The sequence below is a fragment of the Vitis vinifera genome, chromosome 10 (assembly GCF_030704535.1).
Source record: "Vitis vinifera cultivar Pinot Noir 40024 chromosome 10, ASM3070453v1".
In the NCBI taxonomy this organism is placed as follows: Eukaryota; Viridiplantae; Streptophyta; class Magnoliopsida; order Vitales; family Vitaceae; genus Vitis; species Vitis vinifera.
This window is the reverse complement of record NC_081814.1, coordinates 5,809,783-5,834,090: the sequence shown is the minus strand read 5'-3', so window position 1 is coordinate 5,834,090 and position 24,308 is coordinate 5,809,783. Positions and strand designations below refer to the sequence as shown.

Here is a 24,308-nt window from a genome sequence, read left to right as displayed (position 1 = left end):
ATACCTTGAAGGTCAACAGAGTAAGTCAAGCAAAGTTGGTGGACAAAGATTTATGAAGTACCTTAGATATAGATACCACAAATATCAAGGTCTGGCAAGCAAACAAAGATTTACAGGATACTAATCACATAAAATGTCAAATAAAATTAATAACTATATGCCACCTGCTTCTTTAAAATAATATAAAATGATTTATGATGGCAAAAAAAAAAAACACCAAAATAACCCATGTTTTTTTTTTTCCTAATCCAAATCATTAAGATAGTGTTTGAATAGGCAACTTAATGACTCAATATGACTTCATAACTTTATTTGAGTCATTATGTAAATTAAATATGTTTGTTAAAATAACTTAATATTAAAATTTAAAATTATTTTTAATGTTAAAATTAAATTAAAATAGTTAAATTATCATTAATTTCAAATCCTTTTTTCTCTTGTTTGCCTACACTAGTGGGAATTTATTTAAGAATTATGATTCCACGTGTGTGACTAATTTTTTATAATAAATATTTTATAATAAGTATTATATATCTATAATACTTTAAATATGAATGATTTATAAATAATTTTATTACTTAAAATTAATGAAAATAAATATAAGTTAAATAAATGGAGATTAATATCATTGAAAATTAATAAGAGTAAATATATCAATTAAAAAACGACCATTTAGCTCACCGCTTGGTTTTGGTTTTTAGATTATGAATTAATTATTTTTTTACTTTTTGTTGACTTATTATTTATTTTTTAAAATTTATTGATTAAATAGAAAAACAAAAATATTTAACTTTTTAAAAAAATTTAAAAGTAATCAATTGAAACCAACTAACACAACTAAGCAAAACACAATTAAAAGTCCCAATCCTCACCCTCAATCATTAACTAAAGTACACTTTTGTTTTTTAACTTGTTAATACTTAGTAAAAATAAATTATTAAAAAAATAATTTAATATTCAAAACTATTATTAAGTACTATCTAATCTTAAGTTATTCAGAATTAAGTAAAAAAAAATCATGAGAACATGTCTATAAACTTTATTACTTAATGGTTTATGCTGATTTTATGTTAAATATTATTTAAGTTATTAAATTAAAATTTATTATTTAATTTTTACTTTAACTATTAAAGCAATTTAATAAAATTAATTTAAAAATTATTTTAAATCATTAAATTAACATATTTATTTTGATAAAAAATGAGATTGAGTAATAATAAAATAACAAAAAAGATTGTGAAAGAAATTAGAATATATAAGAATAAAAAGATAAAATAAATATGTGGATTAAAATTAAATTAATTATTTTTATTTATTATTCAAAATAATTTTTTATTTTAAATTATACCATTAAATATTTTTACCACTTTTAAGTTATTAAAGTTGGTATCTTTTACATGCGGATCAACAATGGGGATTCAGGTCTATGATAAATCCTCTTTTTTTTTTTATTATTAAAATAATATTTTCAAAATTCGACAGAAAGCAAGGAAGGATGAAAAAAGAATTTCAGGCGTGCTGAGGGGTATTTAAGTGAATGTTCACGTGTGTCTCAGCTTCTATTCCTTAAATTTTCCGTACAATGACGTGGCGCTTGATGGTTAATCGGAAATACCGTAGAGACGTGCACCGTTCTCAATCGGTGGGATTTGAACCCTACCGAACCACTATTTCAGCTGAAGCAATCCAGGCCATTTCATTGAATCCCTGATCCGTCACGCATACGATCGTAGCCTTACTTTATGTGACCAAAATACCCTCCCTTCGAAACCCATCCTCGAATCTCATTGGCCCTCCCCTACAAAAACAGCACTCAAAATCACAAAACCCAAAACTCGCTCCGTCTTCTTCGTTCATCTTCCTCCTCCTCCTCCTCCTCCTTCTTCAGCTCACAAGCTTCAAATCTGACAGAAGTCTCTCCGTGTTTCCAATTCGACCCCTGGTTGCAGAGACTTTTCCCATAAATACCCCTGCCTTCTTTTGTTTTATCTAAATGCAAGATCCAAACCCTTAAACATAAGACGAGGAGAAAGGATGATAGTTCGAACATACGGTCGTCGCAACCGGGGGATTGCAAGAACCTACTCCGACGGCCTAAACGACGTCGTCGAAGACCCCTACAAGGAGTCTGTATCGCAAGAAAGCCCCCACGAGCTCTACGGGCTGGCGTTATCGTCCCAAGATTCGTCGCACTGGTCCTTTGAGTCTGAACCTTACGGCCATAATTCGTTGCCGCCCAGAGATTCGGAAAACGGTGTCGTTCGGAAGTCGAAGAAGGCGAGGATTGGGAAGCGAGAATTAGGCGGGGCTAAGAATTCTAGGTCGTTGATTTCGGCAGCAACGGCGACGGCGACATTGATGGAGACGCAGGAGTTTGGAGAGATGATGGAGCATGTGGACGAGGTGAATTTTGCTTTGGATGGGCTGAGGAAGGGCCAGCCGGCGCGGATCAGGCGGGCGAGCCTTTTATCTTTGTTGTCTATTTGTGGCACTGCTCAGCAGCGGCGGCTTCTGAGGACTCAGGGGTATGTGAATTTGAAATTTTCTGTTGGTGATATTTTCGTGATTTTTCTTTAAATTGAATTGAAATCTTTCTGTTTAATTTGTGTTTTTTAATCTTTAAATTGGTATTTTTGGGTAATTTAGGCATTTAAAAAGCTTTCATAAATTTGATGATTTTCATTAATGGAATATACATTTTTCTTTCTTTACATGGAATAATTCAAATGTGGTTTGGGATTAAATTGGATTTTGGGTAATTGGTACATGTGCAAGTTTCAAGAACTCATGGATATGCCAATCTTGAACCTCATTTGATGATGCTACTTAGATTTTCATGATTTAGGAATTTGCAGTTCTATTTAAATGCAATTTGGAAGTTTCAAGAACTCAAGGGGAATGCCAATTTCAAATTGGTTTGGCAGTATATTTATCTGAAATTTACTGTTAATTGAAAGATTTAATTTGATTGGCACAACTCTTTCAGTTCCACCTCATAGTCACCCATTTGATTACCGGAAAGAAAGGAAAAAGAGAAAGTGCAAATATCATGAAAGGTGATGATTTTAAATGTTTCACAGGTAGCCATTTAAATATTTTGAAGCATTTCCTTTTCTTGCCTCCCATTCTTTCCACAGACCAAAGAAATCTTGAATGTTGCTTAAAATTTATAAATCAATTTTTATCCGATATTTTGAAATTATGCTGTCTATATGAGGACTTTCAAGTTTTGTAATTGGTTGAACATGATAATTTTCATTTTTACATTCTTTGATATTCTATCAACTCTCACAATTTGAACTTTTCCACCCAAAAAAGCATCATTTGTGCATGAAGGCTCGGAATTTGTAGTTGGCATCATTCTCTTTTTATTAAAATAACCCGATAATACAAGATACCTATTAAATTGATTGTAAGGATGAGATAAAATTATAATTCTGTTCTAGTATATATCTGCATTGAATTCCATGGTCAAATACCAGTTAAAATTTCACCTAGTTCATGAGCTGGTTTAGATTATCGCTAACTTTTGACTAAGTCCTTGGCATGTAAGGAATTTCTTTCTTGAATATGGCTTAGCTACATGGGTTACTACTACTATTTTTTTTATCCTTTGTGGAATGTCAAATAAATGTACTCACTTGTTCTCTTGTTAGAGATTGGATTTTTGTGCTTTGCTTGCTAATGCATACCTTAACTCCCAAGTAGCTTGTTTTCAGGATGGCAAAGACAATTATGGATGCTGTCATTGGTCTTAGCTTTGATGACTCACCAAGCAATCTGGCTGCTGCAACTATTTTCTTTGTTTTGACAAGTGATGTAAGTTTCTAATAATCTGCATTTCAATTGATTGTTCACGAGTGTGGACAGTGAAGTGTTGAGTAATTTGCTAATTTCTGGCCTCTGGATGTTGACCTCTTATTTAGGACCTACTCATATATATAATCAAAGATCTCCATGACATTGGAAAGAATTTTCTATATTGGATTTTTTTTTTTTTTTTGTTGCTTTTTCTGTCAAATCATCGATTATAACACTACGTACGTGGCTACAAAATGCCCCTGGAGAAGCACATTCTAGTGCTCGTATGCTTCTAGCTAGAATCTTTTTAAAAATGGGGGCATATGGGAGGGATCGATATGAAATTATTACTCTATCCGCATTTTATATTTTATATTTTAAAAATGGGGGCATATGGAAGCACAATGTAAGTTATATATGCAGCTTCTGTCACTAGAAGCACCTAAAACAGGTGCAGCCCAGGTCCATGGAGATTGGATGTTTCTTAGACTATCTCTTAAGATTATCAATTCTTTCCTCTGTTTTTGCTTCTTTTTTTTTTAGATAGACAACAAAATCATGTATTAAGAAGCGCCTAAAAAGAGGGGGCGTGCCCTAGGCATACAGGCAGTATACACAGAACAGCCCAAAATCATTTTTTTGTTTGTTTAGTTGTTTGCTTCTCTTACTGATTATTGACAATTGACTATATCTCTTAGATACATTGATTGGCTGCTATGGCAGGTTAGAACCATATGTTCATCTAAGCTGACTCCGTAGATTATGTTGACATTTTAAAAGTAGTTTCAACTTTCAAGTGATTGTTTGCATTGAAATCTGCATTCCAATGCTTGAAGTGCAATTCATGTGCATTTGTCTATTTATGTATGTATTATTTTTCCTTTTCTAAAAGATTTCAAATTTTGTACTGTCAGCTGTGTAGCTAATTCTATGAGTATACTTGCACATCATTTTTGTCTATTCACTTCACTGCATTGGCCTACATTTTCTAGACACAATTTTGTTCCCATTAGAACTGCTTAAAGGTTTTTCAATTTCACACTTACAGAGTCATGATGATTACCTTTTGGAGTCTCCCACCTGCATCCGGTTTCTACTTGAATTGTTGAAACCACCCATGTCTAATGCCACTCATGGTAAAGCCCCGAGCATCGGCATTAAGCTTCTTGGACTACGTAAGGATGCTGACCCCTTACGGGATACAAATAAAACAATAGATTCCAGTTCCACTGCAATTGTTCACAAAGTTCAGGAAGTCCTTGTAAGTTGCAAGGAAATAAAATCAAGCAGTGGGGATGATAACGGAGTGGGGAGGCCAGAATTAAGCCCTAAATGGATAGCTTTGTTGACTATGGAGAAAGCCTGTTTTTCCACCATTTCTCTTGAAGGTAACATACAGGTCTTTCACCTCTGTGTTCTGTTTAGACATTTGTAGTTTTTTTTTAAAAAATATTTATCAATCATCATAATATTTTGTTTATTAGGGACTGCAAAATTGGTCAGATTATGTGTGGATTAACAATTTTTTTTTTTTTTAAAAGGCACATGGATAAACAAAATTCATTCATCAAGCTAAGATCATCTAAATCATTTTAATCTTTACAGGGACATAATTCTACTAATTTTTATACATTTAACTTTGGACCTGCTATAGATTACTTTCTAAATTTCATGTTCTTGAAAATCATTATTTTTTTCTTTTTTCATATGTTTGAGTTGAATATCCTTTTGCCTTGGTCTAGTAAATTTCTCTCTCTTACTTTCTGTGTCACTTTTGTGTCCTCCTATTTCTAGCTGCTGTTTCCAATTAAATTTGTTTCTGTGGCCATTTTATTAGTTCTATGTGTTATATTCATAAAGTACTCTTGTATAACATGCTTTAAAAGGTGAGCTGTTGAATAATGCAAGTTTACCTCTTTGCCCTCAATCATGTCAACTCCTCAATTACCCCATTTGGATAAACATGCTTATTTTCTCGAATTGTAGACCAGAATTGATTGAGTGATTCCCTACTTAATGTACACTTCTGATCTTTCTGATGGGTGGAAGCTTTATTTTTTGGGCTTTCGGGGGCTGAGTACATTCCCGATTGTGAAATTGTGTCCTTTTATGTATGGGTTATGTATCTCCTTAACTCCCAAACCAGAAAAGGAAATTATATATTTTTTTCGTAGCTAGGTAAATCAACTGACATTTTTATGAGATGTATATGTTTCTTATAACATTGTCTTCTTAAATCTCTTTTACCCTTTGTTGATGGCCTTCTTTTGGCTTGCATATGTTCAGACACCTCTGGTACAGTAAGGAAGACGGGGGGCAACTTCAAGGAAAAATTTCGGGAGTTCGGAGGACTTGATGCTGTTTTTGAGGTTGCCATGAATTGTCATTCCACTTTGGAGGTGTGAGCCTGTATGTTTGTTTGATCTTATTATTTGTTTTGTTATATAATGGAGATGGCCTAAATGAATGATGGAAAAACTGATGGATCAAATGGTTATAGCACTGCATTTGCTTAATCTATTTAATACCATTTGAGAAATTGTGATTCATTTTTTTGAATTGGAAGCGTCTTTGCATTAGTGCATGGAAAGGAGAAGAAAAAATTTGCTCCAATTGTGAAGATGCCTTGTAAAATTTGTCTCCTTCCTTCTAACTGTAACCCAAGTAGGAGCTATAAGTTGTATAAACATATGACACCCTGCTATCCCAGAATGATTCTTTTATAATATGCTAATATTGCTGGATTGTCTTTCTGTCTTCACATATTTTTCTTTTGATTTGCCAAGTTTTTCTACCAATGGATCATTGTATTTAGTGTTAATTATATAGCTGTGATGCTTAGTATTTCTCTTTCTATCTCCTGGATTATCTTACTTAATTTTGATTCTTGTTTTTGGAATTTTATTTTCTAGACTCCCATCTGAGAAAGCATGCATACAGCACTTTTTCGGCTATTTGGATTTATCAGGTCTGAATCATGGGAAACAAAACAGATTTAATCTGTGCTATGTTACCAGGGAAACCTCAACCAAATATTGGATAGTAACTTTATTAATATAATAGGAATTTTAATAAAATTATGTTTTTGTTCTTCAAAGAATTTGGAATTGTTGTTTTGCTATTACTGTTCTCAGTGATGAGTTCATGGAAGGTTGTGCCATAGATTTGGGCTCAAGTTTACACTTGACCCTCCAACATTGTATTCATCAATTATTTATTTATTTGTTTATTTTTCTTTATTTGCTGGATTTCTTCATGAATGTCTCTCTCAAAGAAAAATGCACTTCTACGTTCTAACAATGATGTAACCTTTTTTAATTGAAACTCATGCAGTACCTGGCTCATTTCAAGTTTATGGTTAACATATAACTTTTTGTTCTAATCGTTTTCTCTCACTTTGTGTTCTGAAAGTTTAGTTATTGTTAGATGAATGCATTCTTCTCTGAACACATACAACTGCTTACAGGGATGGCTAAAACATGGTTCACCTTCAATTAGGGATGCAAAAGATGATGCAAATCTACAAAGTCTGGTGCTGCTTTTAAAATGTTTGAAAATCATGGAAAATGCTGCCTTCCTGAGTAAGGATAATCAGGTATATGTAAATATAGTTTTGCTTGTGTGGTGTCTTTTTTTCACCCCAGTGTTGGCACTGAAACTTCCTAGTCCATTGCAACTCTTTGTTAATCTTAGCTTCTTTTTTTTTTTTTTTTTTTGTCCTTTTCATAATAGAGTCATTTGCTTGGAATGAAAGGAAAAGGGAACTGTAATGGATCTCGGCTATCTTTTATAAAACTCATTTTAAGTATCATCAAGACCCTCTCAGGTAACTTATAATTTGAATAATCATTTTTTTTATCCTGTCTCCTATATTTGATATATTTTGCTTGAATGTGGTTTGCTATGTGGGGGTTATTTTCTAGGTCTTTCTTTAAGTAAAAGTTCTTCCACCATTTCCATCGATGAAAAATCTCGTAATATCTCTGATGGGATTAGTCATGATTCTCAAGTGGATTGTATGGCAGATTATAAAGGTACTGTCACTGACTCTGTGTGTGTGTGTCTTTGCATCTATCTGTCTTCTCATTCTCATTTTGAGATTATTATTAGAATTTAGAACATCCAATCCTAAATATAATGTTATGGAGTTGACTTTTAGATGTTGAACTTGTTTTCTTCTATTCGAAATTGCAGTGGAGAGCAATGAGAATTTATTTGTCAATTATTCTAGAAAGTCCTGTAGCATGGAGAGGACCTCTCCAGAAAAGTGCTTCAATATATCTCAGAGGAGTCAGTGGTTGTCTACTGCTCGGTCAGGGTGTACCGCATCCAGTTCTGAAACTGCCACCACATCCATGGCTGATGCTTGTTTGTTGAAGATGAGAGTCAATTCATCCACATCTGGCTCATGCAATGAGATATCAAGGAGTTCAAATCTTGGAACACCTGTAAATAGTAATGGTTCACAGAGGAGCTTTGGTTTTGGTAAGAGTTTCAATATATCTGATGACGCCAAGTTTGAACTTTTAGAGGACAGCCAAGATCCTTTTGCATTTGATGAAGATGATTTTAAACCTTCCAAGTGGGACATGCTGTCCGGGAAACAAAAGGTGCCTCAAACTAAAAAGTGCAGAGTTACATACAGAGGACTAGAAGATGGGTGTCTATCTCAGCTAATGACGAGTCAACAAGAATCAAGTAACAGGGAAAGCAATGAATTGCATGAGATTTCATGTCCAGCAGAGATTTCTTGCTCAGATGCTATAAACAATGAAAACTCCAACCTACTGGCCGACTGCCTACTAAATGCTGTCAAGGTATTCCCCTGATATAAAAGCATTTGAAGTCATCATATATTTAATGAACCTTTCAAGTTGCCTTGGTCTATTTCTAGATGCTACCTGTTAAAAGTTGGTCTAACATCTGTTTATTTGGTCTAACATATCCTAGTTTACTGTTACTGTCTTCATATAACCAATAGTGACAGACTGAGATTCCTGCCTAGATTCAGTTTTTACTTTTCTAGTGCTCATCACCTGATTAGTTGCCTTGTATAGTGATAAATGCATTTTATGATTAGAGATCCGATTAATAAGTTTCTTCAATATCTTACTAGGTTTTCTCTCTGATGAGGCTATTTGTTTGATAACTTTCTGGGTAATTTGGTTCTAATTCATGCAGTGTGTGACACTGGTTAAAGAATTTCTTTCTCTTAAATTTCTATTGACGTCTCAATTTGGCAGGTTCTGATGAACTTAACAAATGACAACCCTGTTGGCTGTCAGCAAATTGCTGACTGTGGGGGACTGGAGACTATGTCTGCTTTGATTGCTGACCACTTCCCGTCATTCAGCTCGTCTTCATCTCCCTCCTGTGAGATGAAAGACATTGCCATGTTCTCCAACTCAAGTGTTGAATTTGACCCTCAGAATGACACACATCTCACAGATCAAGAGTTAGATTTTCTTGTTGCTATCTTGGGCCTGCTTGTGAACTTGGTAGAGAAGGATGATCGCAACAGGTTACTTTTCACTATTGTCTATTTGCCTTTGTTTACTTGAGCTTTATTGTGCATTGCATAATAAGTTTCTAACCTGATCCTGTTTTGCATTTCCTTATTTTGAATGGAAATGTTTCAGCTATTTACTTATCAAAACTTAATGTATTTTCTGAAACTCTTGTTTTAATGAGGATTCTTGAACCTTTATATTTTCATGTCTCCCTCAATGTTTTACCATTCCGTATGCAATCTATTTGTAAATTTCTGCATCTTTTTTGTTATGTTGAGCTTTTTAGTAGCGACTCTTTTATAGATGAAATTCAGTGGAATATAATTCATAACTACTGTACTCTATAAAGAAATTTCACTGGAATTAGGCATCATGCTTTCCCCTTGTCTGAACTTATTATAAAATTTACTGCAGATCAAGGCTTGCAGCAGCCAGTGTGTCATTGCCTAGCTCAGAAGGGCTAGAAGAGGGGACTCGAAGGGATGTGATTCCACTATTGTGCTCCATATTTTTGGCCAACAAAGGAGCGGGTGAGGCAGCTGAGGAATTGTCTTGGGTGAGTTATCTCATTTGTTATAGAATGTCAGTGTCATGCTGCCTTTTCCTTTTTACATATAAGCTCTGTTTGCTGTAGGAAAAGAAAAGAGAGAATAAGAACCGGTTGAGGAACTGTTTTCCAAACTGGAAAACATGTTTCATAATTTTTTTTTTGACAAAAAACAATTTTTTGAGAACTTATTATAAAAGCAAAGTGTTTTTTGAAAATATCCTTAATTGTTTTAGGTTGTTTTCTGAGGGATATTTTAAAAATATGGAGAATAATTGAAAATAAAGAACTACGGATAAAAGCTACTTTTAAGAAATATTTGGAAACACAGAAAACAGGTTGAGAACATTTTAAATTTTCAAATAGACTTTTGTTCTAAAAAACATCAGAGAATGTTTTTTTAAATAATTTTCAAAAACTGATTTTGAGAATTGTTTTAAAAAATGTACCCAAAGAGACCCTAAAACCTTGTGTTTTATTTTTATTTTTATTTTTATTTTTTGCATTTTAGTTCCCAATAAAACAAAATAATCAACTAGAACTATTGTCTGAGTTAAGCTGGATTTTTCCTTAGTAACCAAGCAAAAGAAAATGATAGCATTCTTTTCCTGATAGGCAATATAGTAGAACTAAAAGCTTTGAAAAGGGGACCAACTATTGTATATGGAAGGATACAATGAAACAGTGAACAAGGAAAAAACATACATCATAAACGTATTGTAGGCCATCGCTAAACTCTCAATGAAATACAGGACCAACACCCCTTCCCCAAAATATCCCTAGACCACAAAATAAGGATTAAAACAAAGGACAAATGCCCCTCTAGAGAATCCCTACACCACAAAGTAAAGCATTTAGGCTCATGACTTCTAATCTGAATGCTCCACCCCTTTGAAGATTCAATTGCTTTTCCCCCTTCCAAATGCTCCAAAATGGGCTCAGCAGCACTGTTTTCCACACTTTCAGCCACCTTTAATAAAAAACAATCTTGCCGACATGTTAGAGTATCTCACATTGGAAGAGATGAACCCACAAAATGACAAAAACAAAGGGAAAAAAATATTGACCACAGAGATCCAGCTAACTTATGATGGAGAAGAATAAAATTTGCCTACTCCTTGCCTTGCTTACATAAACAGCAATGGTTCTACCGGAATCCTACCCCTCTGTATAAACTGATCAATAGCGACAATTGTTCCTCAAGACTTCTTTCCAAGGGACAATGCACCTTGGTCAGATTTCTGGAGCACTAAACCACCAGCAAAGGGGAAGAGTGAGAAAAAGGAACGCATCTGAGAAATATTTGACTGTGAAGCACCCCTATCTAGATGCTTCCTAGCATTTAGTATCCTTCATGGCCTCCCTGATACTGAATTTGTGAATGCAAGCCAAAAAAAACACCGCTGTTATCCCAAGTCCCAAGTTTGCGTTCACAGATTTTTCAAGAAGCATGGATTCCAATGACCTCTACCACCCTTCTGCCTGTCATTTGCCATGAAAAAAATGACCTGGAAACTAATACTTAAGATACCTCTCATGAAAGACATCATGCAAAAGTTTGGTTCTCTGCCCATTCCTGCCTGTTATACTAGTGAGCTCATGGAAAATGGATTTTCTTTTGTGGGCCAGCATGTCAGAGCCCAAAGCCTAGCATGCCCCTTTGTGGAACACCATCCCCCTTCCAAAAACCCATCATTTCTTTAATCATGTCCCTCTATCATCTCTCCCTCTTTTTAGTGCAAATCTCCAAAGCCACTTGCCAGGCAAGGGTTTATTAAGAACCAACAGATTTGTGATATCCAATCCTCCTATGTCCTTCAAGGTGCAATTAGTTGACCAAGTAACCAAATGAGATTTCTTAAATTCCTTCCACCCCAAAGAGAGTCGTTTTGGATCTTTTGCAAGCTATTAGGAAGTAAAACAGGTATAAACAAAGGACGATATAAAATAAACTGGCGAATTGGATGAAGTGCTTTTAATGAGGATGAGTCTTCCTCACTAGACAGGAATTTCTGTGAAGCAAGCCATTTGTCACAAGATGCTTCAAATTATCCTCCCCATGGGCTTATATAGGAGGTAGGAAGCTTCTAGAGACCCTTGGAGACATCTACACTTAGTTACAAGTTCGAAGAGTGTGGAAACTTTTAGAAAAGGCTAGAGATGTCCACACATCTCTACACTTGGATAGGAGACCACTAGAAAAGTGTGGGGTGTTCTAGAATCTTCCAAAGTCATCTTATACATAGCCTTGTACATAGACTAGTGTAGGAACTTCTAGATTATTCTTGATTTGTAAGGAATCCTTCAAGGTTCTAAAGACTACCTAAGATGCCTATAAATAGGTTAAGGCCTCATTTAGCCAAGGCACCACCCAAGAACCTAACCAACCAAGCAAGTGAGCTTCCAATCACTTGTAAAGCTTCCTTTGAGTAATAAAAGCTTCCTATTCTTTTCTCTTAGCTTCGAAATCGTGTGCATCTTAGTCTAGCGAACTAAGCATCAAGGGGAAAGCTGACTTAGCAACTTTCAAGCGGGGTGAGTTGTCTAAGTGCCGCGCGTGAGCTTAAGAAAGGCCTAAGTCTGTGACACATTGCTCTTAAAACATAACATATCCAAAACAACTTTAGGTATAAACCAGATGGGTAGAGGAGTTGACCACACGTTAGACCCGTTTCTTGACTACCAAATAGAGATTGCTTAAGGTTCTTTCATGAAGACAAAATCAAGGTCTAGTAAAACTTGTTATGATGCCAATTATGGCAACTTTTTTCCACAATCTGAACTTGTCAGCTTTTAATAGGTAATTGCCATGGTATAACATCACATTTATTTATGATAAAATGGGAAAAAGGAAAACAACATGAACTTGCATCCTAGCAAAAGATTGTAGCTTGATAGTCAGGAAAAAAGGTCCCAACTGGCAGCATATTTGATCAGGCATGCTATGTTCAAATGGCCTTTCAATCCTTGAGCCACTCATCTGGTCAATATGAACAAGTTCCATTTATCTCTCATGCAGTTAGACATCTGTGTGATGCAAGAAACGTAGAGAAATATTTTGGACATTTATAATAAAGAAAGTAACCCAACTGTGCCTAGGTTTTTAGATTGTGCATCTCCAGACCTCCTGAGTAACATTTCTATTTGAATGAATGCATTGTAGTAAAACTATTAGTTGGGGAATGATCAATCCTGAATATGAAACTCAATGGGCATGGCACAGTATGATCCATTGATCAACACGGTTGATTTTTGATCTGGAAAGTTTTAAAGTTTGGCCAGTTAAATTGTGACCACTACCATGGTTGCTAATTAGTATGGATATTTGGATTGTCAAATATCCAAATATCCGACCACCATGGTTGCTTGTCATAGGGTTCCAGATGAGAACCAAAAACACATTTATTTACATGGTGGCTTGTGCAAAAAAGTTGATTAAATCTTACATTTACTAAATCTGCTTTGTGTTGCACTGTACAGAATGATGAGGCAGCTTTGTTGCAAGGAGAGAAAGAAGCTGAGAAGATGATTGTAGAATCTTATGCAGCCCTGCTTCTTGCCTTTCTTTCCACTGAAAGGTTTGTTCACCATATCAAGTATTTCTTTCCGTAATTTGCTGTTCTCTATATATTTTCTGAAGGAAAATTTTCCTCTGCTGCTTGCAGTAAGGGCACCCGTGATGCCATTGCTGACTGTCTCCCAGATCACAACTTGAGGATTCTGGTGCCTGTGTTGGATCAGTTCTTGGTATGTATTTTTTATGTTCTCATATCATCTCCTTTTCAAAATAAATAAAATGTTGTTACTTGTAAGGCCTGAGTGGATACAGTAAGAAACAAATCCATGCACCTCTCTCCCCGTCTTTCTTAATTGATTTGCATTCTGCCCACTGGATTTGACCAACATATTAACTCGGTTCCATTAGAGGGGATTCAATCTAGAGGCTCTGATGCTCAGCCCTTGGTTCGTCATCAGTATTGTCTGTGCAGCTATGCTTTTCACTGATTTGGCCCCTCATGTAATCTTAATTTCTTGCTCCAGGCATTTCATATGTCGCTAAACATGTTGTCACCGGAGACCCAAAAAGCAGTGAGTGAAGTAATAGAATCATGCAGAGTGGCGTGAAAACTCAAGGGCCTCAAGGTTACGGAAATTCTGTACAGCCTCCTTGTTCTTTTGCCGATCGAGTATCTGTTCTTACAGGATTGCAATGGGGATGGGATTCCTGGAGCATACTGTATCAAACTGACCACAGGCCTGTTTAATAGTCTGATTGACCCGTCTGTTTGTTTTGTGTTTTCTTTTACATTATATTTTTTTGTAGCTCTCTTTTTTTTTTTTTTGGGGGAAATTTTCTAGTTCTTTTTCTTCTTTCCTTTTACCCTTTTTCCATCACTATCTTGTTACAGGCTGAAACACGTATTTACGGAAATAATAGCAGAATCTAAATTTTCCACAATGCAATATGTAAGTAAGTTTGCGTTGTTGGCTCAGTGGATTTCCTTTTTCTTTTTATATTATTATTATTATTTTTTTACTACCATAAAATAGAAAATGCTTCGTGATATACAAATTCACAATTGTTTTTCATCATAACATTCTTCTCCACTTTTCTTGTTAACATTGAATGATGGATGGAACTAGAAGGAAAAAATGACTTGGTGGTGAAGAAACCATCTGAATATTGGATATAGAAGAAAGATTTTGTTTTTGATAGATTGTGAGGGAATATCTTTTTGCTTTTCAGAGTGTAGTCAGTCACTGATAACCAAAATGACATCAATGCATATCCTTGCGATTCCACTGCTCTGCATTCGGGTGCTCTCAACTGGGTTTAGACTTTAGCTTTGGACTTGTTTGGAATTGGGTTCTGCGATAAATTCAAACACGATTTTATAAATTTTATTTATTAAAATCTGTTTCTACGTTTCTTAATCAAAAATATTTTTAAGAAACGAAAAAAATAGAAAATAGAAAATGTTTTTTTAAAAATTAAAAAATAATAAAAACTAAAAACATTTTTCAAACCATATGCAACCTTAAAAACACTTACCAGGTAAGAGAATTTCAATAGCGTCGAATTAGATGATTTCACCTTTTTCATATTTTAAGCTCAGTTTTTTAAAAAAAAAAAATGAAAAAGAAAAAAATACTGTCTAAAAATTGTTCTTAACATGATTTCTGTTTCCTAAACACAAATTCTGTCCTGGCAAAGCAATGCAAGTGAAGACTGGTTGCTCGATTTGGTTCACGACCCCCCTCAACTTCAAGATGTGAAAAATAAATTACATACTCCACAGAATCTTTCCCTTTTATTTTTCTTAACATTTAACTATTTTATTCAATATCCATGTTGATCAAATATGTTTGGTGAGGAAGGTCAGGAGCAGCTGATTCACCTGCTCAGGGAACTGCTCCTGTGCAAAATGGGTTCCTTCAGGCAAGAATGTGATCTCCAAATCAGGGACATATGTTTTCGCCTTTCCACTTCTTATGTACTCCTCCACCCCCGGGAATTTGAAGAAATAATCCTTTTCACCCATGATTAGCAGCATCGGAACTTTAACTTTTGGATCTGTTATGTTGAATTCTTCCCTAAAGGCCCTATCAGAACATCAGATATGAACAGAACACTATATAGATTAATTCACCATGGAAAATTTTTGGGGAAAAAAAAAAGGAAGAAGAAGAAGAAGAAGAAGAGACGACATAACATGGAAATGGAAAATCTCTTGGTCACTCATATTTTGAAATAAGGAAAAATAACCAGTACCTGTACGGAACTTGCAATGCAGTTCGGAATCCGGATTTCTCATACAAAGCTCCATAGTTTGTGAGATCCTCCTCTGTGAACCAAGGGGGAAGAGGAGTAGATGGATCTATCATATCCATTATCTCCTGGTTTTCAGCTGCAATTGGTATTTCAGATTTGGAGAAGAGGATGTAGATATTCCGTACAACCGTTTTAGCGTCAAGGCGACCAAAATCAGCTTCTGCTCGTCCGGGTTCCTACAAAGAAGGTCACAGGATAAAGTTGCAGGCAGCTAAAGTTGGCCTTTACGACGCGGAGGTTAAAGAGAGAAACGCTACGGAGGTACCCGCCATCTTGACATGTAGAAGCCTTCAGGGAGATAGTTATGATATAGACTGGGACCTGGGGGGAAGAAAGGCACACCCACTGTTACAACACCAAGGACCCACTCTGGGTGGAAAACGGTGAAGAGATAAGCAGGCCGAACTCCAAAATCCTTTGCAATAAGGAAAACCTACACGCATAGTGAGAGAGATGAACAATCTTGAGTTCCATACTTGGCGAAGGTTCCCAAAACAATTGATTTCATACTAAAATATTAGGCAACTTTTCGATTTCCCGGAGACCAAAATTTTCTTCCACTATCTCGAAAACCAAACAGAGGAAATGAGTCTAAGTACCTTATCAATGCCGAGGAAACCAAGAACACCAACAAGATCGGCGATCACGTCGCTGAACGAGGCCTTTTCGGGTTCGGGTGGTGGTTCGGATAGACCGTACCCTCTGTAATCTGGTACAATCGCTCGAAACCCGGATTTCGCCACAGCGATCATCTGGTGGCGCCAGGAGTACCATATCTCCGGAAAACCGTGGAGGAAGACGACGGTTGTGGGACCTGGAGATGAGAAGATCAGAAATGTATCCATTGACCAGAAAAAAACATAGAGATCAGAAGTGTACCGGATCCGATCTCAGCCACGTGGAGCTTAAGCCCATTTACATGGATGAAGTTATGGCGAATTTGGTCCATTGAGTTTGAGGGAGACCTCCACAGCTGAATTTTGTGATTCTAGGAAAGAAGAAGAATCATTTGTAAATGGTCCTACCCAGCGAGGGACTGAGTTGAAATTTCCATCAGGGCAGGCAGAAAATCATTTGTAATAATTAAGGGTTTTTAATTTTACATTTTGGAAGCATTTCATTCTATGGTCACTTCTCCATATGCCAAACAATTTTACATATTTTTGAAAAAAAAAATATTAAAATCCCATAGGAAAGATTTATGAAAAGAGTTCTAGTGAGTTTTTAAAAATAATTTTAAAAAGTAAGAAAATTTTCACTAATTGTTTTTAATACTTAAAAAATAAAAAAATTTAAATATTAAAAAGATAAAAAACACTTTTAGAAACGTATTTTAAAATGCGTTTGATAGTGATTTTATAAAATATTTTTAATCTTTCTAATATTTGAAAAAATAAAAAATTTCAAATATTTAAAAATTATAAAACACTTTCTAGAATCGGTATCAAACCAAGATTGATTTTAGTTTGAAAAAGAAAAATGTTTTTTCAGTAATTGCCTTTTATTTTCATTCTCAAAACATATTTTTTATTTCTATTTTTTTTTAAAAAATACATTTCATTAAGAAAAGTGAAAATGGTTTTTAAAAAATGGAATTTGTAAAATATCTTGAGCTTTTTTGGGGCGATCATGAAGTATTTGCAGGGATTTTGGTTATGTTCCAAAAAAGGGAAATGCTGCTTTTTTATTTTAAAATGGTTTAGCAAAATATTCTGATAATATTTATAAATTAATAAAATAAATTATATTAATATAAAAATTAACCACTTATAATAATTTATATTCTAATAAATAAATAAAATATTTATACTGATTTTAAAGGTAGATGAGATAATGTTTTATTTCTATCAATATTTCTTTTATTCCTTTTATATAATGGATCCAACAAGGTTTCTTACATGATTTTATTCCTTTTTTTTCTTTTTATTTATTAATTTATATGGTAGATTTTCCCATAAGTATATATGGGAAAGCATGCAAGTGAGAGAAATGGTAGCTCGATTCGGTTCAAGATCACCCTTAAATTCAAGAAGTCAAAACATAAATCACATGCTCCAGAGAGTCTTTCACTGACATCTTTATTTATTTGTTTTTCTTAACAGTAACTATTTTATTCAATACCCATGTTGATCAAACATGTTTGGTGAGGAAGGCCAGGAGTAGCTGATTCACCTGCTCAGGGAACTGCTCCTGTGCAAAATGGGATCCTTCAGGCAAGAATGTGATCTCCAAGTTGGGGACATCTGCTTTTGCCTTTCCACTTCTTATGTACTCCTCCCTTCCTGGGAATTTGAAGCTAAAATCCTTTTCACCCATGATTAGCAGCATTGGAACTTCAACTTTTGGGTTTGTTTTGTTGAACTGCTCGTTAATAGACCTATCAGCACATAAAATCAAATTAAACTAGTGACAAGTTTCCACTTTAAAAAGCCAGAATGGAGTAGGCCTGTGAGAAAATGAAATCAAGGTAAAGCAATAGCACGTATCTTGTGATATCTAACATGGGGAAAAGGTTTTTGATGTTTTATATGTGTGTGCTCCTCTTAATTAAGTAGATGGTCTTAAAGCCGTGAAAGCCCTTTTAGTTTCATAACGGATAATATCTACATGATTGAGAGAGGATATGCCAATTGATCACCACATTTGTTGCAGAGACTTGAAGACTTACAGACTCACTGACATTACATCTTAGTTCTTCTTTACGGCCTGACTTTTCACATAGAAAGCACTATAGTATTTTTCTTTTCTATTATGCTCTTCCTAAATTAAAACAGAAAAAAGGTGTATCCTGAAGTGTCTGTTAGCGATCAATTGAAGAAATAAAGCCAGTACCTATATGGAACTTGCAATGCAGTTCGGAATCCAGACTTCTCATACAAAGTTCCATAGGCTGTGAGATCCTCCTCTGTGAACCAAGGGGGAAGAGGAGTAGATGGGTCTACCATATCCATTACCTCCTGGTTTTCAGCAGCGATTGGTATTTCAGGTCTGGAGAAGAGGATGTAGATATTCCGTACAATCGTTTTAGCATCAAAGCGACCAAAATCAGCTTCTGCTCGTCCAGGTTCCTAGAAGGTCGCAGGATAAAGTGGCTAGGGTTAGCCTCTGTGACACAGAAATTAAGTAGAGAAAAAACTACATAAGTACCTGCCATCTTAAAATGTAGAAGCCTTCAGGGAGGTTTTTAATATATACTGAGGGGCCAGGGGGGAATGACGCTCCCACTGTTACAACTCCTAAGACCCTCTCAGGGTGGAAAACAGTGAGCAGGTAAGCAGGCCGCCCTCCAAAATCTTTTGCGACGAGGAAAACCTACACCCATAATGAAAGAAATATGGACATTCCACAACCTTGTCACGAATACATTACAATCAAAGTTTGGATGGTCAAGAAAACAGAGATCAACATTATGGGTAATGTCCACAAAGGGGTATCAACAATGCAAACATAAGTCCCAATATTCAATTGGTTTACCATCATATCCTAAGAAAACAGGGCATCAGCAGAGCATTCATTGAAACAACATCTGGTCAAATATAAACTCAATTAATTTCTAACATCAACGACTCGCTCTCAATCATATAAATATTGTCTATTTTGGATATAAAGGTACCGTCATAGTTTTAAAACGCATCTACAGAATTACGAGGAGTCCATACTTATATAGCGATAAAAACTTTTTCCCTTTTCCCTCACATTTCATCATAGTAATCAATAAAGACTAGGATTTTTGTTCCAGAGGATACAACCTATCTTGTCTGTTTTGCTAGCTTTCATGCTTCTATTAAAAAAAAGGAAAAAGAAAAAGAAGAATAAAAAAAGAAGCAAGTTGCATAACAAAATGAATTTGCATATCTGAACTCCTTCACCAGTACGATTATTTGATTTTCCAGTTCTGAAAAGCAAAATTTACTCCAATTTCTCGGAAACCAAACGGAGGAAATAAATCCAAGTACCTTATCAATACCGAGGAAATCAAGAATCCCAACAAGATCGGCGAGCAGGTCACTGAACGAGGCCTTTTCGGGTTCGGGTGGTGATTCGGACAGTCCGTATCCTCGATGATCAGGTGCGATCGCTCGAAACCCAGCTTTCGCCACAGCTATCATCTGATGGCGCCAGGAGTACCATATCTCCGGAAAACCATGGAGGAAGACCACTGTAGTGGGACCTGAAGATCAGAAGCAACGGTGTATGAACAAATCAGAAATGCGTCCGTTGACTAGAAAAAGTACTGACTGTATATCAGAAGTGTACCGGATCCGATCTCAGCTACGTGGAGCTTTAGGCCATTTACGTCTATGAAGTTGTGCTGAATTTGGTCCATCGATGCTGAGGAAGACAAGGCTGTCAGTCGCTGTGGACACTTTCAGGAGACCAGACTCTGGTAGGAATCAGGGTATTAATATAATAAGGGTATGTTTGGAATGTGGTCGGAAAGCCGGAATGAGTAATAGGAATGAAAATTCATTTCACTCCTTTTATTTAAGGCTTTATAAATGGATTTATATTATTTATAGAAATGGAAGTGGAAGCAATAATTCCATATCGTTTAAATTAGAACCCATTATTATTATTATTATAAAATTGTTTAGAATTCATTTAAGTAGAAGTCAGCCATTATAAGCATAAATTTCTTCATTTCCTTTTTTAAAAAATAAAAATTGTGTGATCGATCCTATTATTCAATTGTTTTAATTTCAATTTGAGACAAGAAGATTATCTTATGATAAGGACAGAAGTAAGGGCTAGGATGGCTTGTTTCTGTAGACATAGAATTAAAATTGGGTTAAATATATATATATATATATACACATCATTTTTTTAGACACTAATTTGTTTTATGACATAATAAGAAACAAAACTCAATAGTTTTGTTAACGACGAAAGTCGAATACATAGCAGTTAATTTATGTTGTGTATAAATCATTTGGATGAAACAAACACTTCGTGACTTTGGTTTATCTTTTGAGCATGTTCCTATTAAATATGATAACACAAGTGTTATTAATATTTAAAAAAATCTTATGTTGTTACTCTAGGACTAAACATATAGAGATTGGACATTATTTTCCTAGAGACCATGCACAAAAAATTGACATAACACTTGAATTTATAAGCATTAAAGATCAACTTACCGATATCTTTATAAAACTTCTCATTAAAGACCAATTTGTTGAAATTAGAGGACCACTAAGGGTGATTTCAATTTGATTTAGTCATTGTTATTGATGTTATGTTGTTCATTTTCATTATATGCTTAAAAATTGTGTGCCATATACATTTCATTCCATAGTTTTAGTCATGCATAGAAAATGCCAATTTTTGGACCAAACATCAAAATTCCATTGGCACTGGATATTAAAAATTGGGGAATCCATCTAAAATAGGCATAGAAAGATTAAAGGAGTGAAAATCTACACAAAATTCAAGGACCAAAAGTGTTAACCGTATTGACCAAGCAATCAACCAATTCAGGATTGTGAAATTTAAAAAGCCTTCCACACCTCTTTTTTGCACATTTCTCTTTGGGTTTTCAAGGGGTTTGCTATGTGTTAGGGTCCAAATGTTAGATTTGGTGTTGTTTGAGGCTTCAAATGATTTAGGAAAGAACTGAAGACTTTTTTAGGTTAGGGTTTTGGTTTTTGGTGTTTCTTTCTCTACTCAACCTTCACTCTCAGTTTTCCCTCTTAGTCTCTTACTTCCCATGACTCCTAGGCATGAGTTTGTTGCTGCTAAGGCTCAGGGTAAGCACCTTGCTAAGTCTTCCGAGCTGAAGGTCTGTTGGAAAGCCACCTCTTTGTTCAATATTGTCGATGAGTACTAAATATACAAACCATTTCTCTCATAAACAAATGGTTCCTAAGAGAGATAGATTTTGTCTAGCTTGGCCATTTTGACTTCTAGGACTTATTCGCAATGATGGGTTAGCTTCCAGCAATGACACTTTCTGAGCCCATTTTCCTGACTTTGGTTCAAGCATTCTATTCCAAGGCGAGATTTTGTGTTGGAAGATCGATCTCATGTACATTGAGAGGAGTTGAGATTGAGTTTGATGTGGATTCCATCTATCGAGCCCTTGGATGTTGTAAGCTTAAGAGTATACGAATTCAAGTCTTGGCTTGCAGTTCCTAGATTCGTAGCATGAGAGGTCATCCAGCACCTCTGTGGACTTCCTAATGCCTCTCGGACAGGCAAGCCCTTGACTCATAGTTTGACTGTGATTAGTAAAGTGATCCACCATATGTTGTGCTTTAGTTTCCTACCTAGAAGTGGTCACAAAGACAAGGTGTCATACTTTAAGGCATTCTTGATCGATTCTATCTTGACTGGTTGACAGATTCATTTGGGCTACATTATGTTAAATCATATGATAGCTTACTATTAGGCCATCACCTAAGTATTTCCATATGAAAGTTTCCTTACCAAAGTATTCAAGAATGTTGGGATAGGTTTGAGCAAAGAGACAAATTTTGAGGCCCCTAGTGCTTATAACACATATAATGATCAATCAATGGGATGGATTTAAGAAACTAGATGATGGATCATAGGTCAGGGAGATAAGTACCACTCCACCTAGAGGAGCTAGTTATTCACCTCTAGAAATTGAGAAGAGGTTGAGATTAAAGTTATGGAGGAAGGAGTGGACCTACAGGACAATCATATGGATGAGCTTGAGCTTGACATTTCCTCACTTCAGATCAAGATTCCTACTGATTACTACTCAAAAAGTGTTATTTGATAGCTTGTAATTAACTCTTTTAAACACTTTTGAGTAGTAGTTATTACCTTTTAACTCAATTAACATATTAAGGAACTTTGCAATCATTTCTAATCAAATTGTGTAAATTTTGGTGTTTTTGTTAGTAATTTGATCACCAAAGCAATCCGAGATTAAGGAGAGTTCTTTGGAATCCATGGCAAAGCAATGGGAAGCTCAGAAACATGAAGAACCAAAGCTTCGAAGCTTTATAGTCCTTTGCCATAAGCAAATCCGGAATGCAAGGAGGGAAAGCAAAGAGAAATCTAACATGAAGCATTCAAGAGGACAGCAACTATCAGCCACTTTTGGAGCACTTCCTGGAGCTCAATTTATGCATACTATATGTCGTTTCGAAGCTCGGGAAGTCAGCAATCCAACGCTTTAAACGGTACACGATTCGAAGTTGAAATGAAGGAGTTAGAGCCATTGGAAGCCGATCACATCAAGCTGAAGGCCAATTTCGCCGGTTGCGAAATCAACCTTTGGTTGCGAAATCATAAGAGGATGGCTGCGAAATCAGCCTTTGGCTGAAAAATGGTGTCCTTCACGTTGAGAAATTTCGCAGCCATCTTGCACGACTGCGAAATTCTCCTGAAGCTTCCCGATATTTGCGACCGATATTTTTTAAATTTTTTGCTTTAGATATTTGATGTCTAAATCCCCAAACTCTCCTTGTAATCCACCTATCATAGGATTCCTTAGTCTTTAAGCAAGAACAAAGGGTAATTAGCCTCATATATATTGTTTGTAATTTCCATTATAGTGAGAGGTCGGGGAGCTTGTTCTCGGAGACATCCTTTGTATAGTTTTGCAAGGAAGTAAAATACAGAGTCTTTGCTCTGCCTTACCTTTTCGTTTTGATTGTATTGTATATTATTTAATTTTTCTTACTAGCCAAACAAGCTCTGAGGATGTTTCCTCAGAGAATGAGTAGCTAGGCTTTTAGTTCCTTGGAGCTAAGGTTGCCGGGTAAGGCCCCAAATGCAAGAATTGGTAGTTTTGTTATTTCAGCCATTAATGAAGAGAAAGTGTGACCCATTAATGATTTCTATGTTTTTAGTTAACTTAAAACACCTTCAATTCACCTGAGCCAACACTTGGTAAGGCAAGTGATCTCCGTCCATGGAGATACACTAGTTTATCTCTTGCGAGTTTTTGGAAGGTGACTTGAAGGTAGGATTTTCTAGAATTGCCAACACTTGGTAAGCTTTTGGACTCTAAGGAGACATCCATTAGTTATCTCTTGCGAGCTTGAGAAGGGAAGTCCAAGGTTAATGATCACCTTGAATGACAAATGCTAGGTGAGAGGCATGAGTCATTGCAAGTTGCATCAGTGAGAGGGAATTAGTGTTGAAATCCATTAAAGGGAAACATCTGTACAACACCGGTTAGAGAATTAACTTCTCTAATGCGAGGAAAAGATTCAAGTGACTGGAGCTCTGTTTTTGCATGAGGAGTCTCCCCTGTGAACCTAAAACTCCAAAGAATGCTTTCCTTCACAAGTAATTTCCATTACTTTCTTTTTAGTTAGCTTAAAACAAAACCTTTTTCAACCAAAGTTCATGTTTCTTCTTAAGCTAACCTTGAAATGAAAAAGCACCAATTCAACTTTGAATTGGTATCAATTATAAGTTGAAAACCCTTCCCAGTGAACGATCCTAGAGCCATTATGCTATATTAGCTAAGGCTATCCTAATGCATGGTGATATAGGTTATAAATTTTGTTAATTACTCCCTTCTGAGGACCACAATCAAGGAACACCAGCTGGGCACAAATCAAATGGCACCATTGTCAGAGACCATTGAGAGGACATGAATCAGCTGAGACACCAATTGGGAATGAATCACCTACCT

General features: G+C 35.6%; 3 protein-coding genes across 4 annotated transcripts; 1 reads left to right on the top strand and 2 right to left on the bottom strand.

The window, feature by feature from the left end:
* Positions 1-1,683: 1,683 nt before the first annotated feature.
* Positions 1,684-14,317, top strand: LOC100249879 (wings apart-like protein 1). Its single transcript, XM_010648600.3, has 13 exons — positions 1,684-2,525; positions 3,720-3,819; positions 4,850-5,189; positions 6,088-6,200; positions 7,268-7,396; positions 7,534-7,627; positions 7,725-7,835; positions 7,996-8,618; positions 9,045-9,322; positions 9,726-9,867; positions 13,339-13,436; positions 13,524-13,605; positions 13,900-14,317. Exons 1-13 carry the CDS (start codon positions 2,035-2,037, stop codon positions 13,981-13,983), a joined length of 2,685 nt encoding a protein of 894 aa, XP_010646902.2. The 5' UTR covers positions 1,684-2,034; the 3' UTR covers positions 13,984-14,317.
* An 851-nt stretch (positions 14,318-15,168) lies between these two features.
* Positions 15,169-16,810, bottom strand: LOC109121414 (uncharacterized). Its single transcript, XM_003635225.4, has 5 exons — positions 16,571-16,810; positions 16,291-16,505; positions 15,957-16,124; positions 15,632-15,867; positions 15,169-15,462 (listed from the first exon to the last, which is right to left on the bottom strand). The coding sequence occupies exons 1-5, from the start codon at positions 16,638-16,640 to the stop codon at positions 15,216-15,218; spliced, it is 936 nt and encodes a 311-aa protein (XP_003635273.1). The 5' UTR covers positions 16,641-16,810; the 3' UTR covers positions 15,169-15,215.
* An 882-nt stretch (positions 16,811-17,692) lies between these two features.
* LOC100246611 (uncharacterized) lies at positions 17,693-20,214 on the bottom strand. Of its 2 annotated transcripts, none has more exons than XM_002270484.5 (5): positions 19,949-20,214; positions 19,648-19,862; positions 18,839-19,003; positions 18,524-18,759; positions 17,693-18,068 (listed from the first exon to the last, which is right to left on the bottom strand). In XM_002270484.5, the coding sequence occupies exons 1-5, from the start codon at positions 20,016-20,018 to the stop codon at positions 17,822-17,824; spliced, it is 933 nt and encodes a 310-aa protein (XP_002270520.2). In that variant the 5' UTR covers positions 20,019-20,214; the 3' UTR covers positions 17,693-17,821. The 2 variants fall into 2 exon arrangements, with proteins under 2 accessions (XP_002270520.2, XP_059595940.1); XM_059739957.1 differs by having other exon boundaries at positions 19,931-20,148.
* Positions 20,215-24,308: the final 4,094 nt, after the last annotated feature.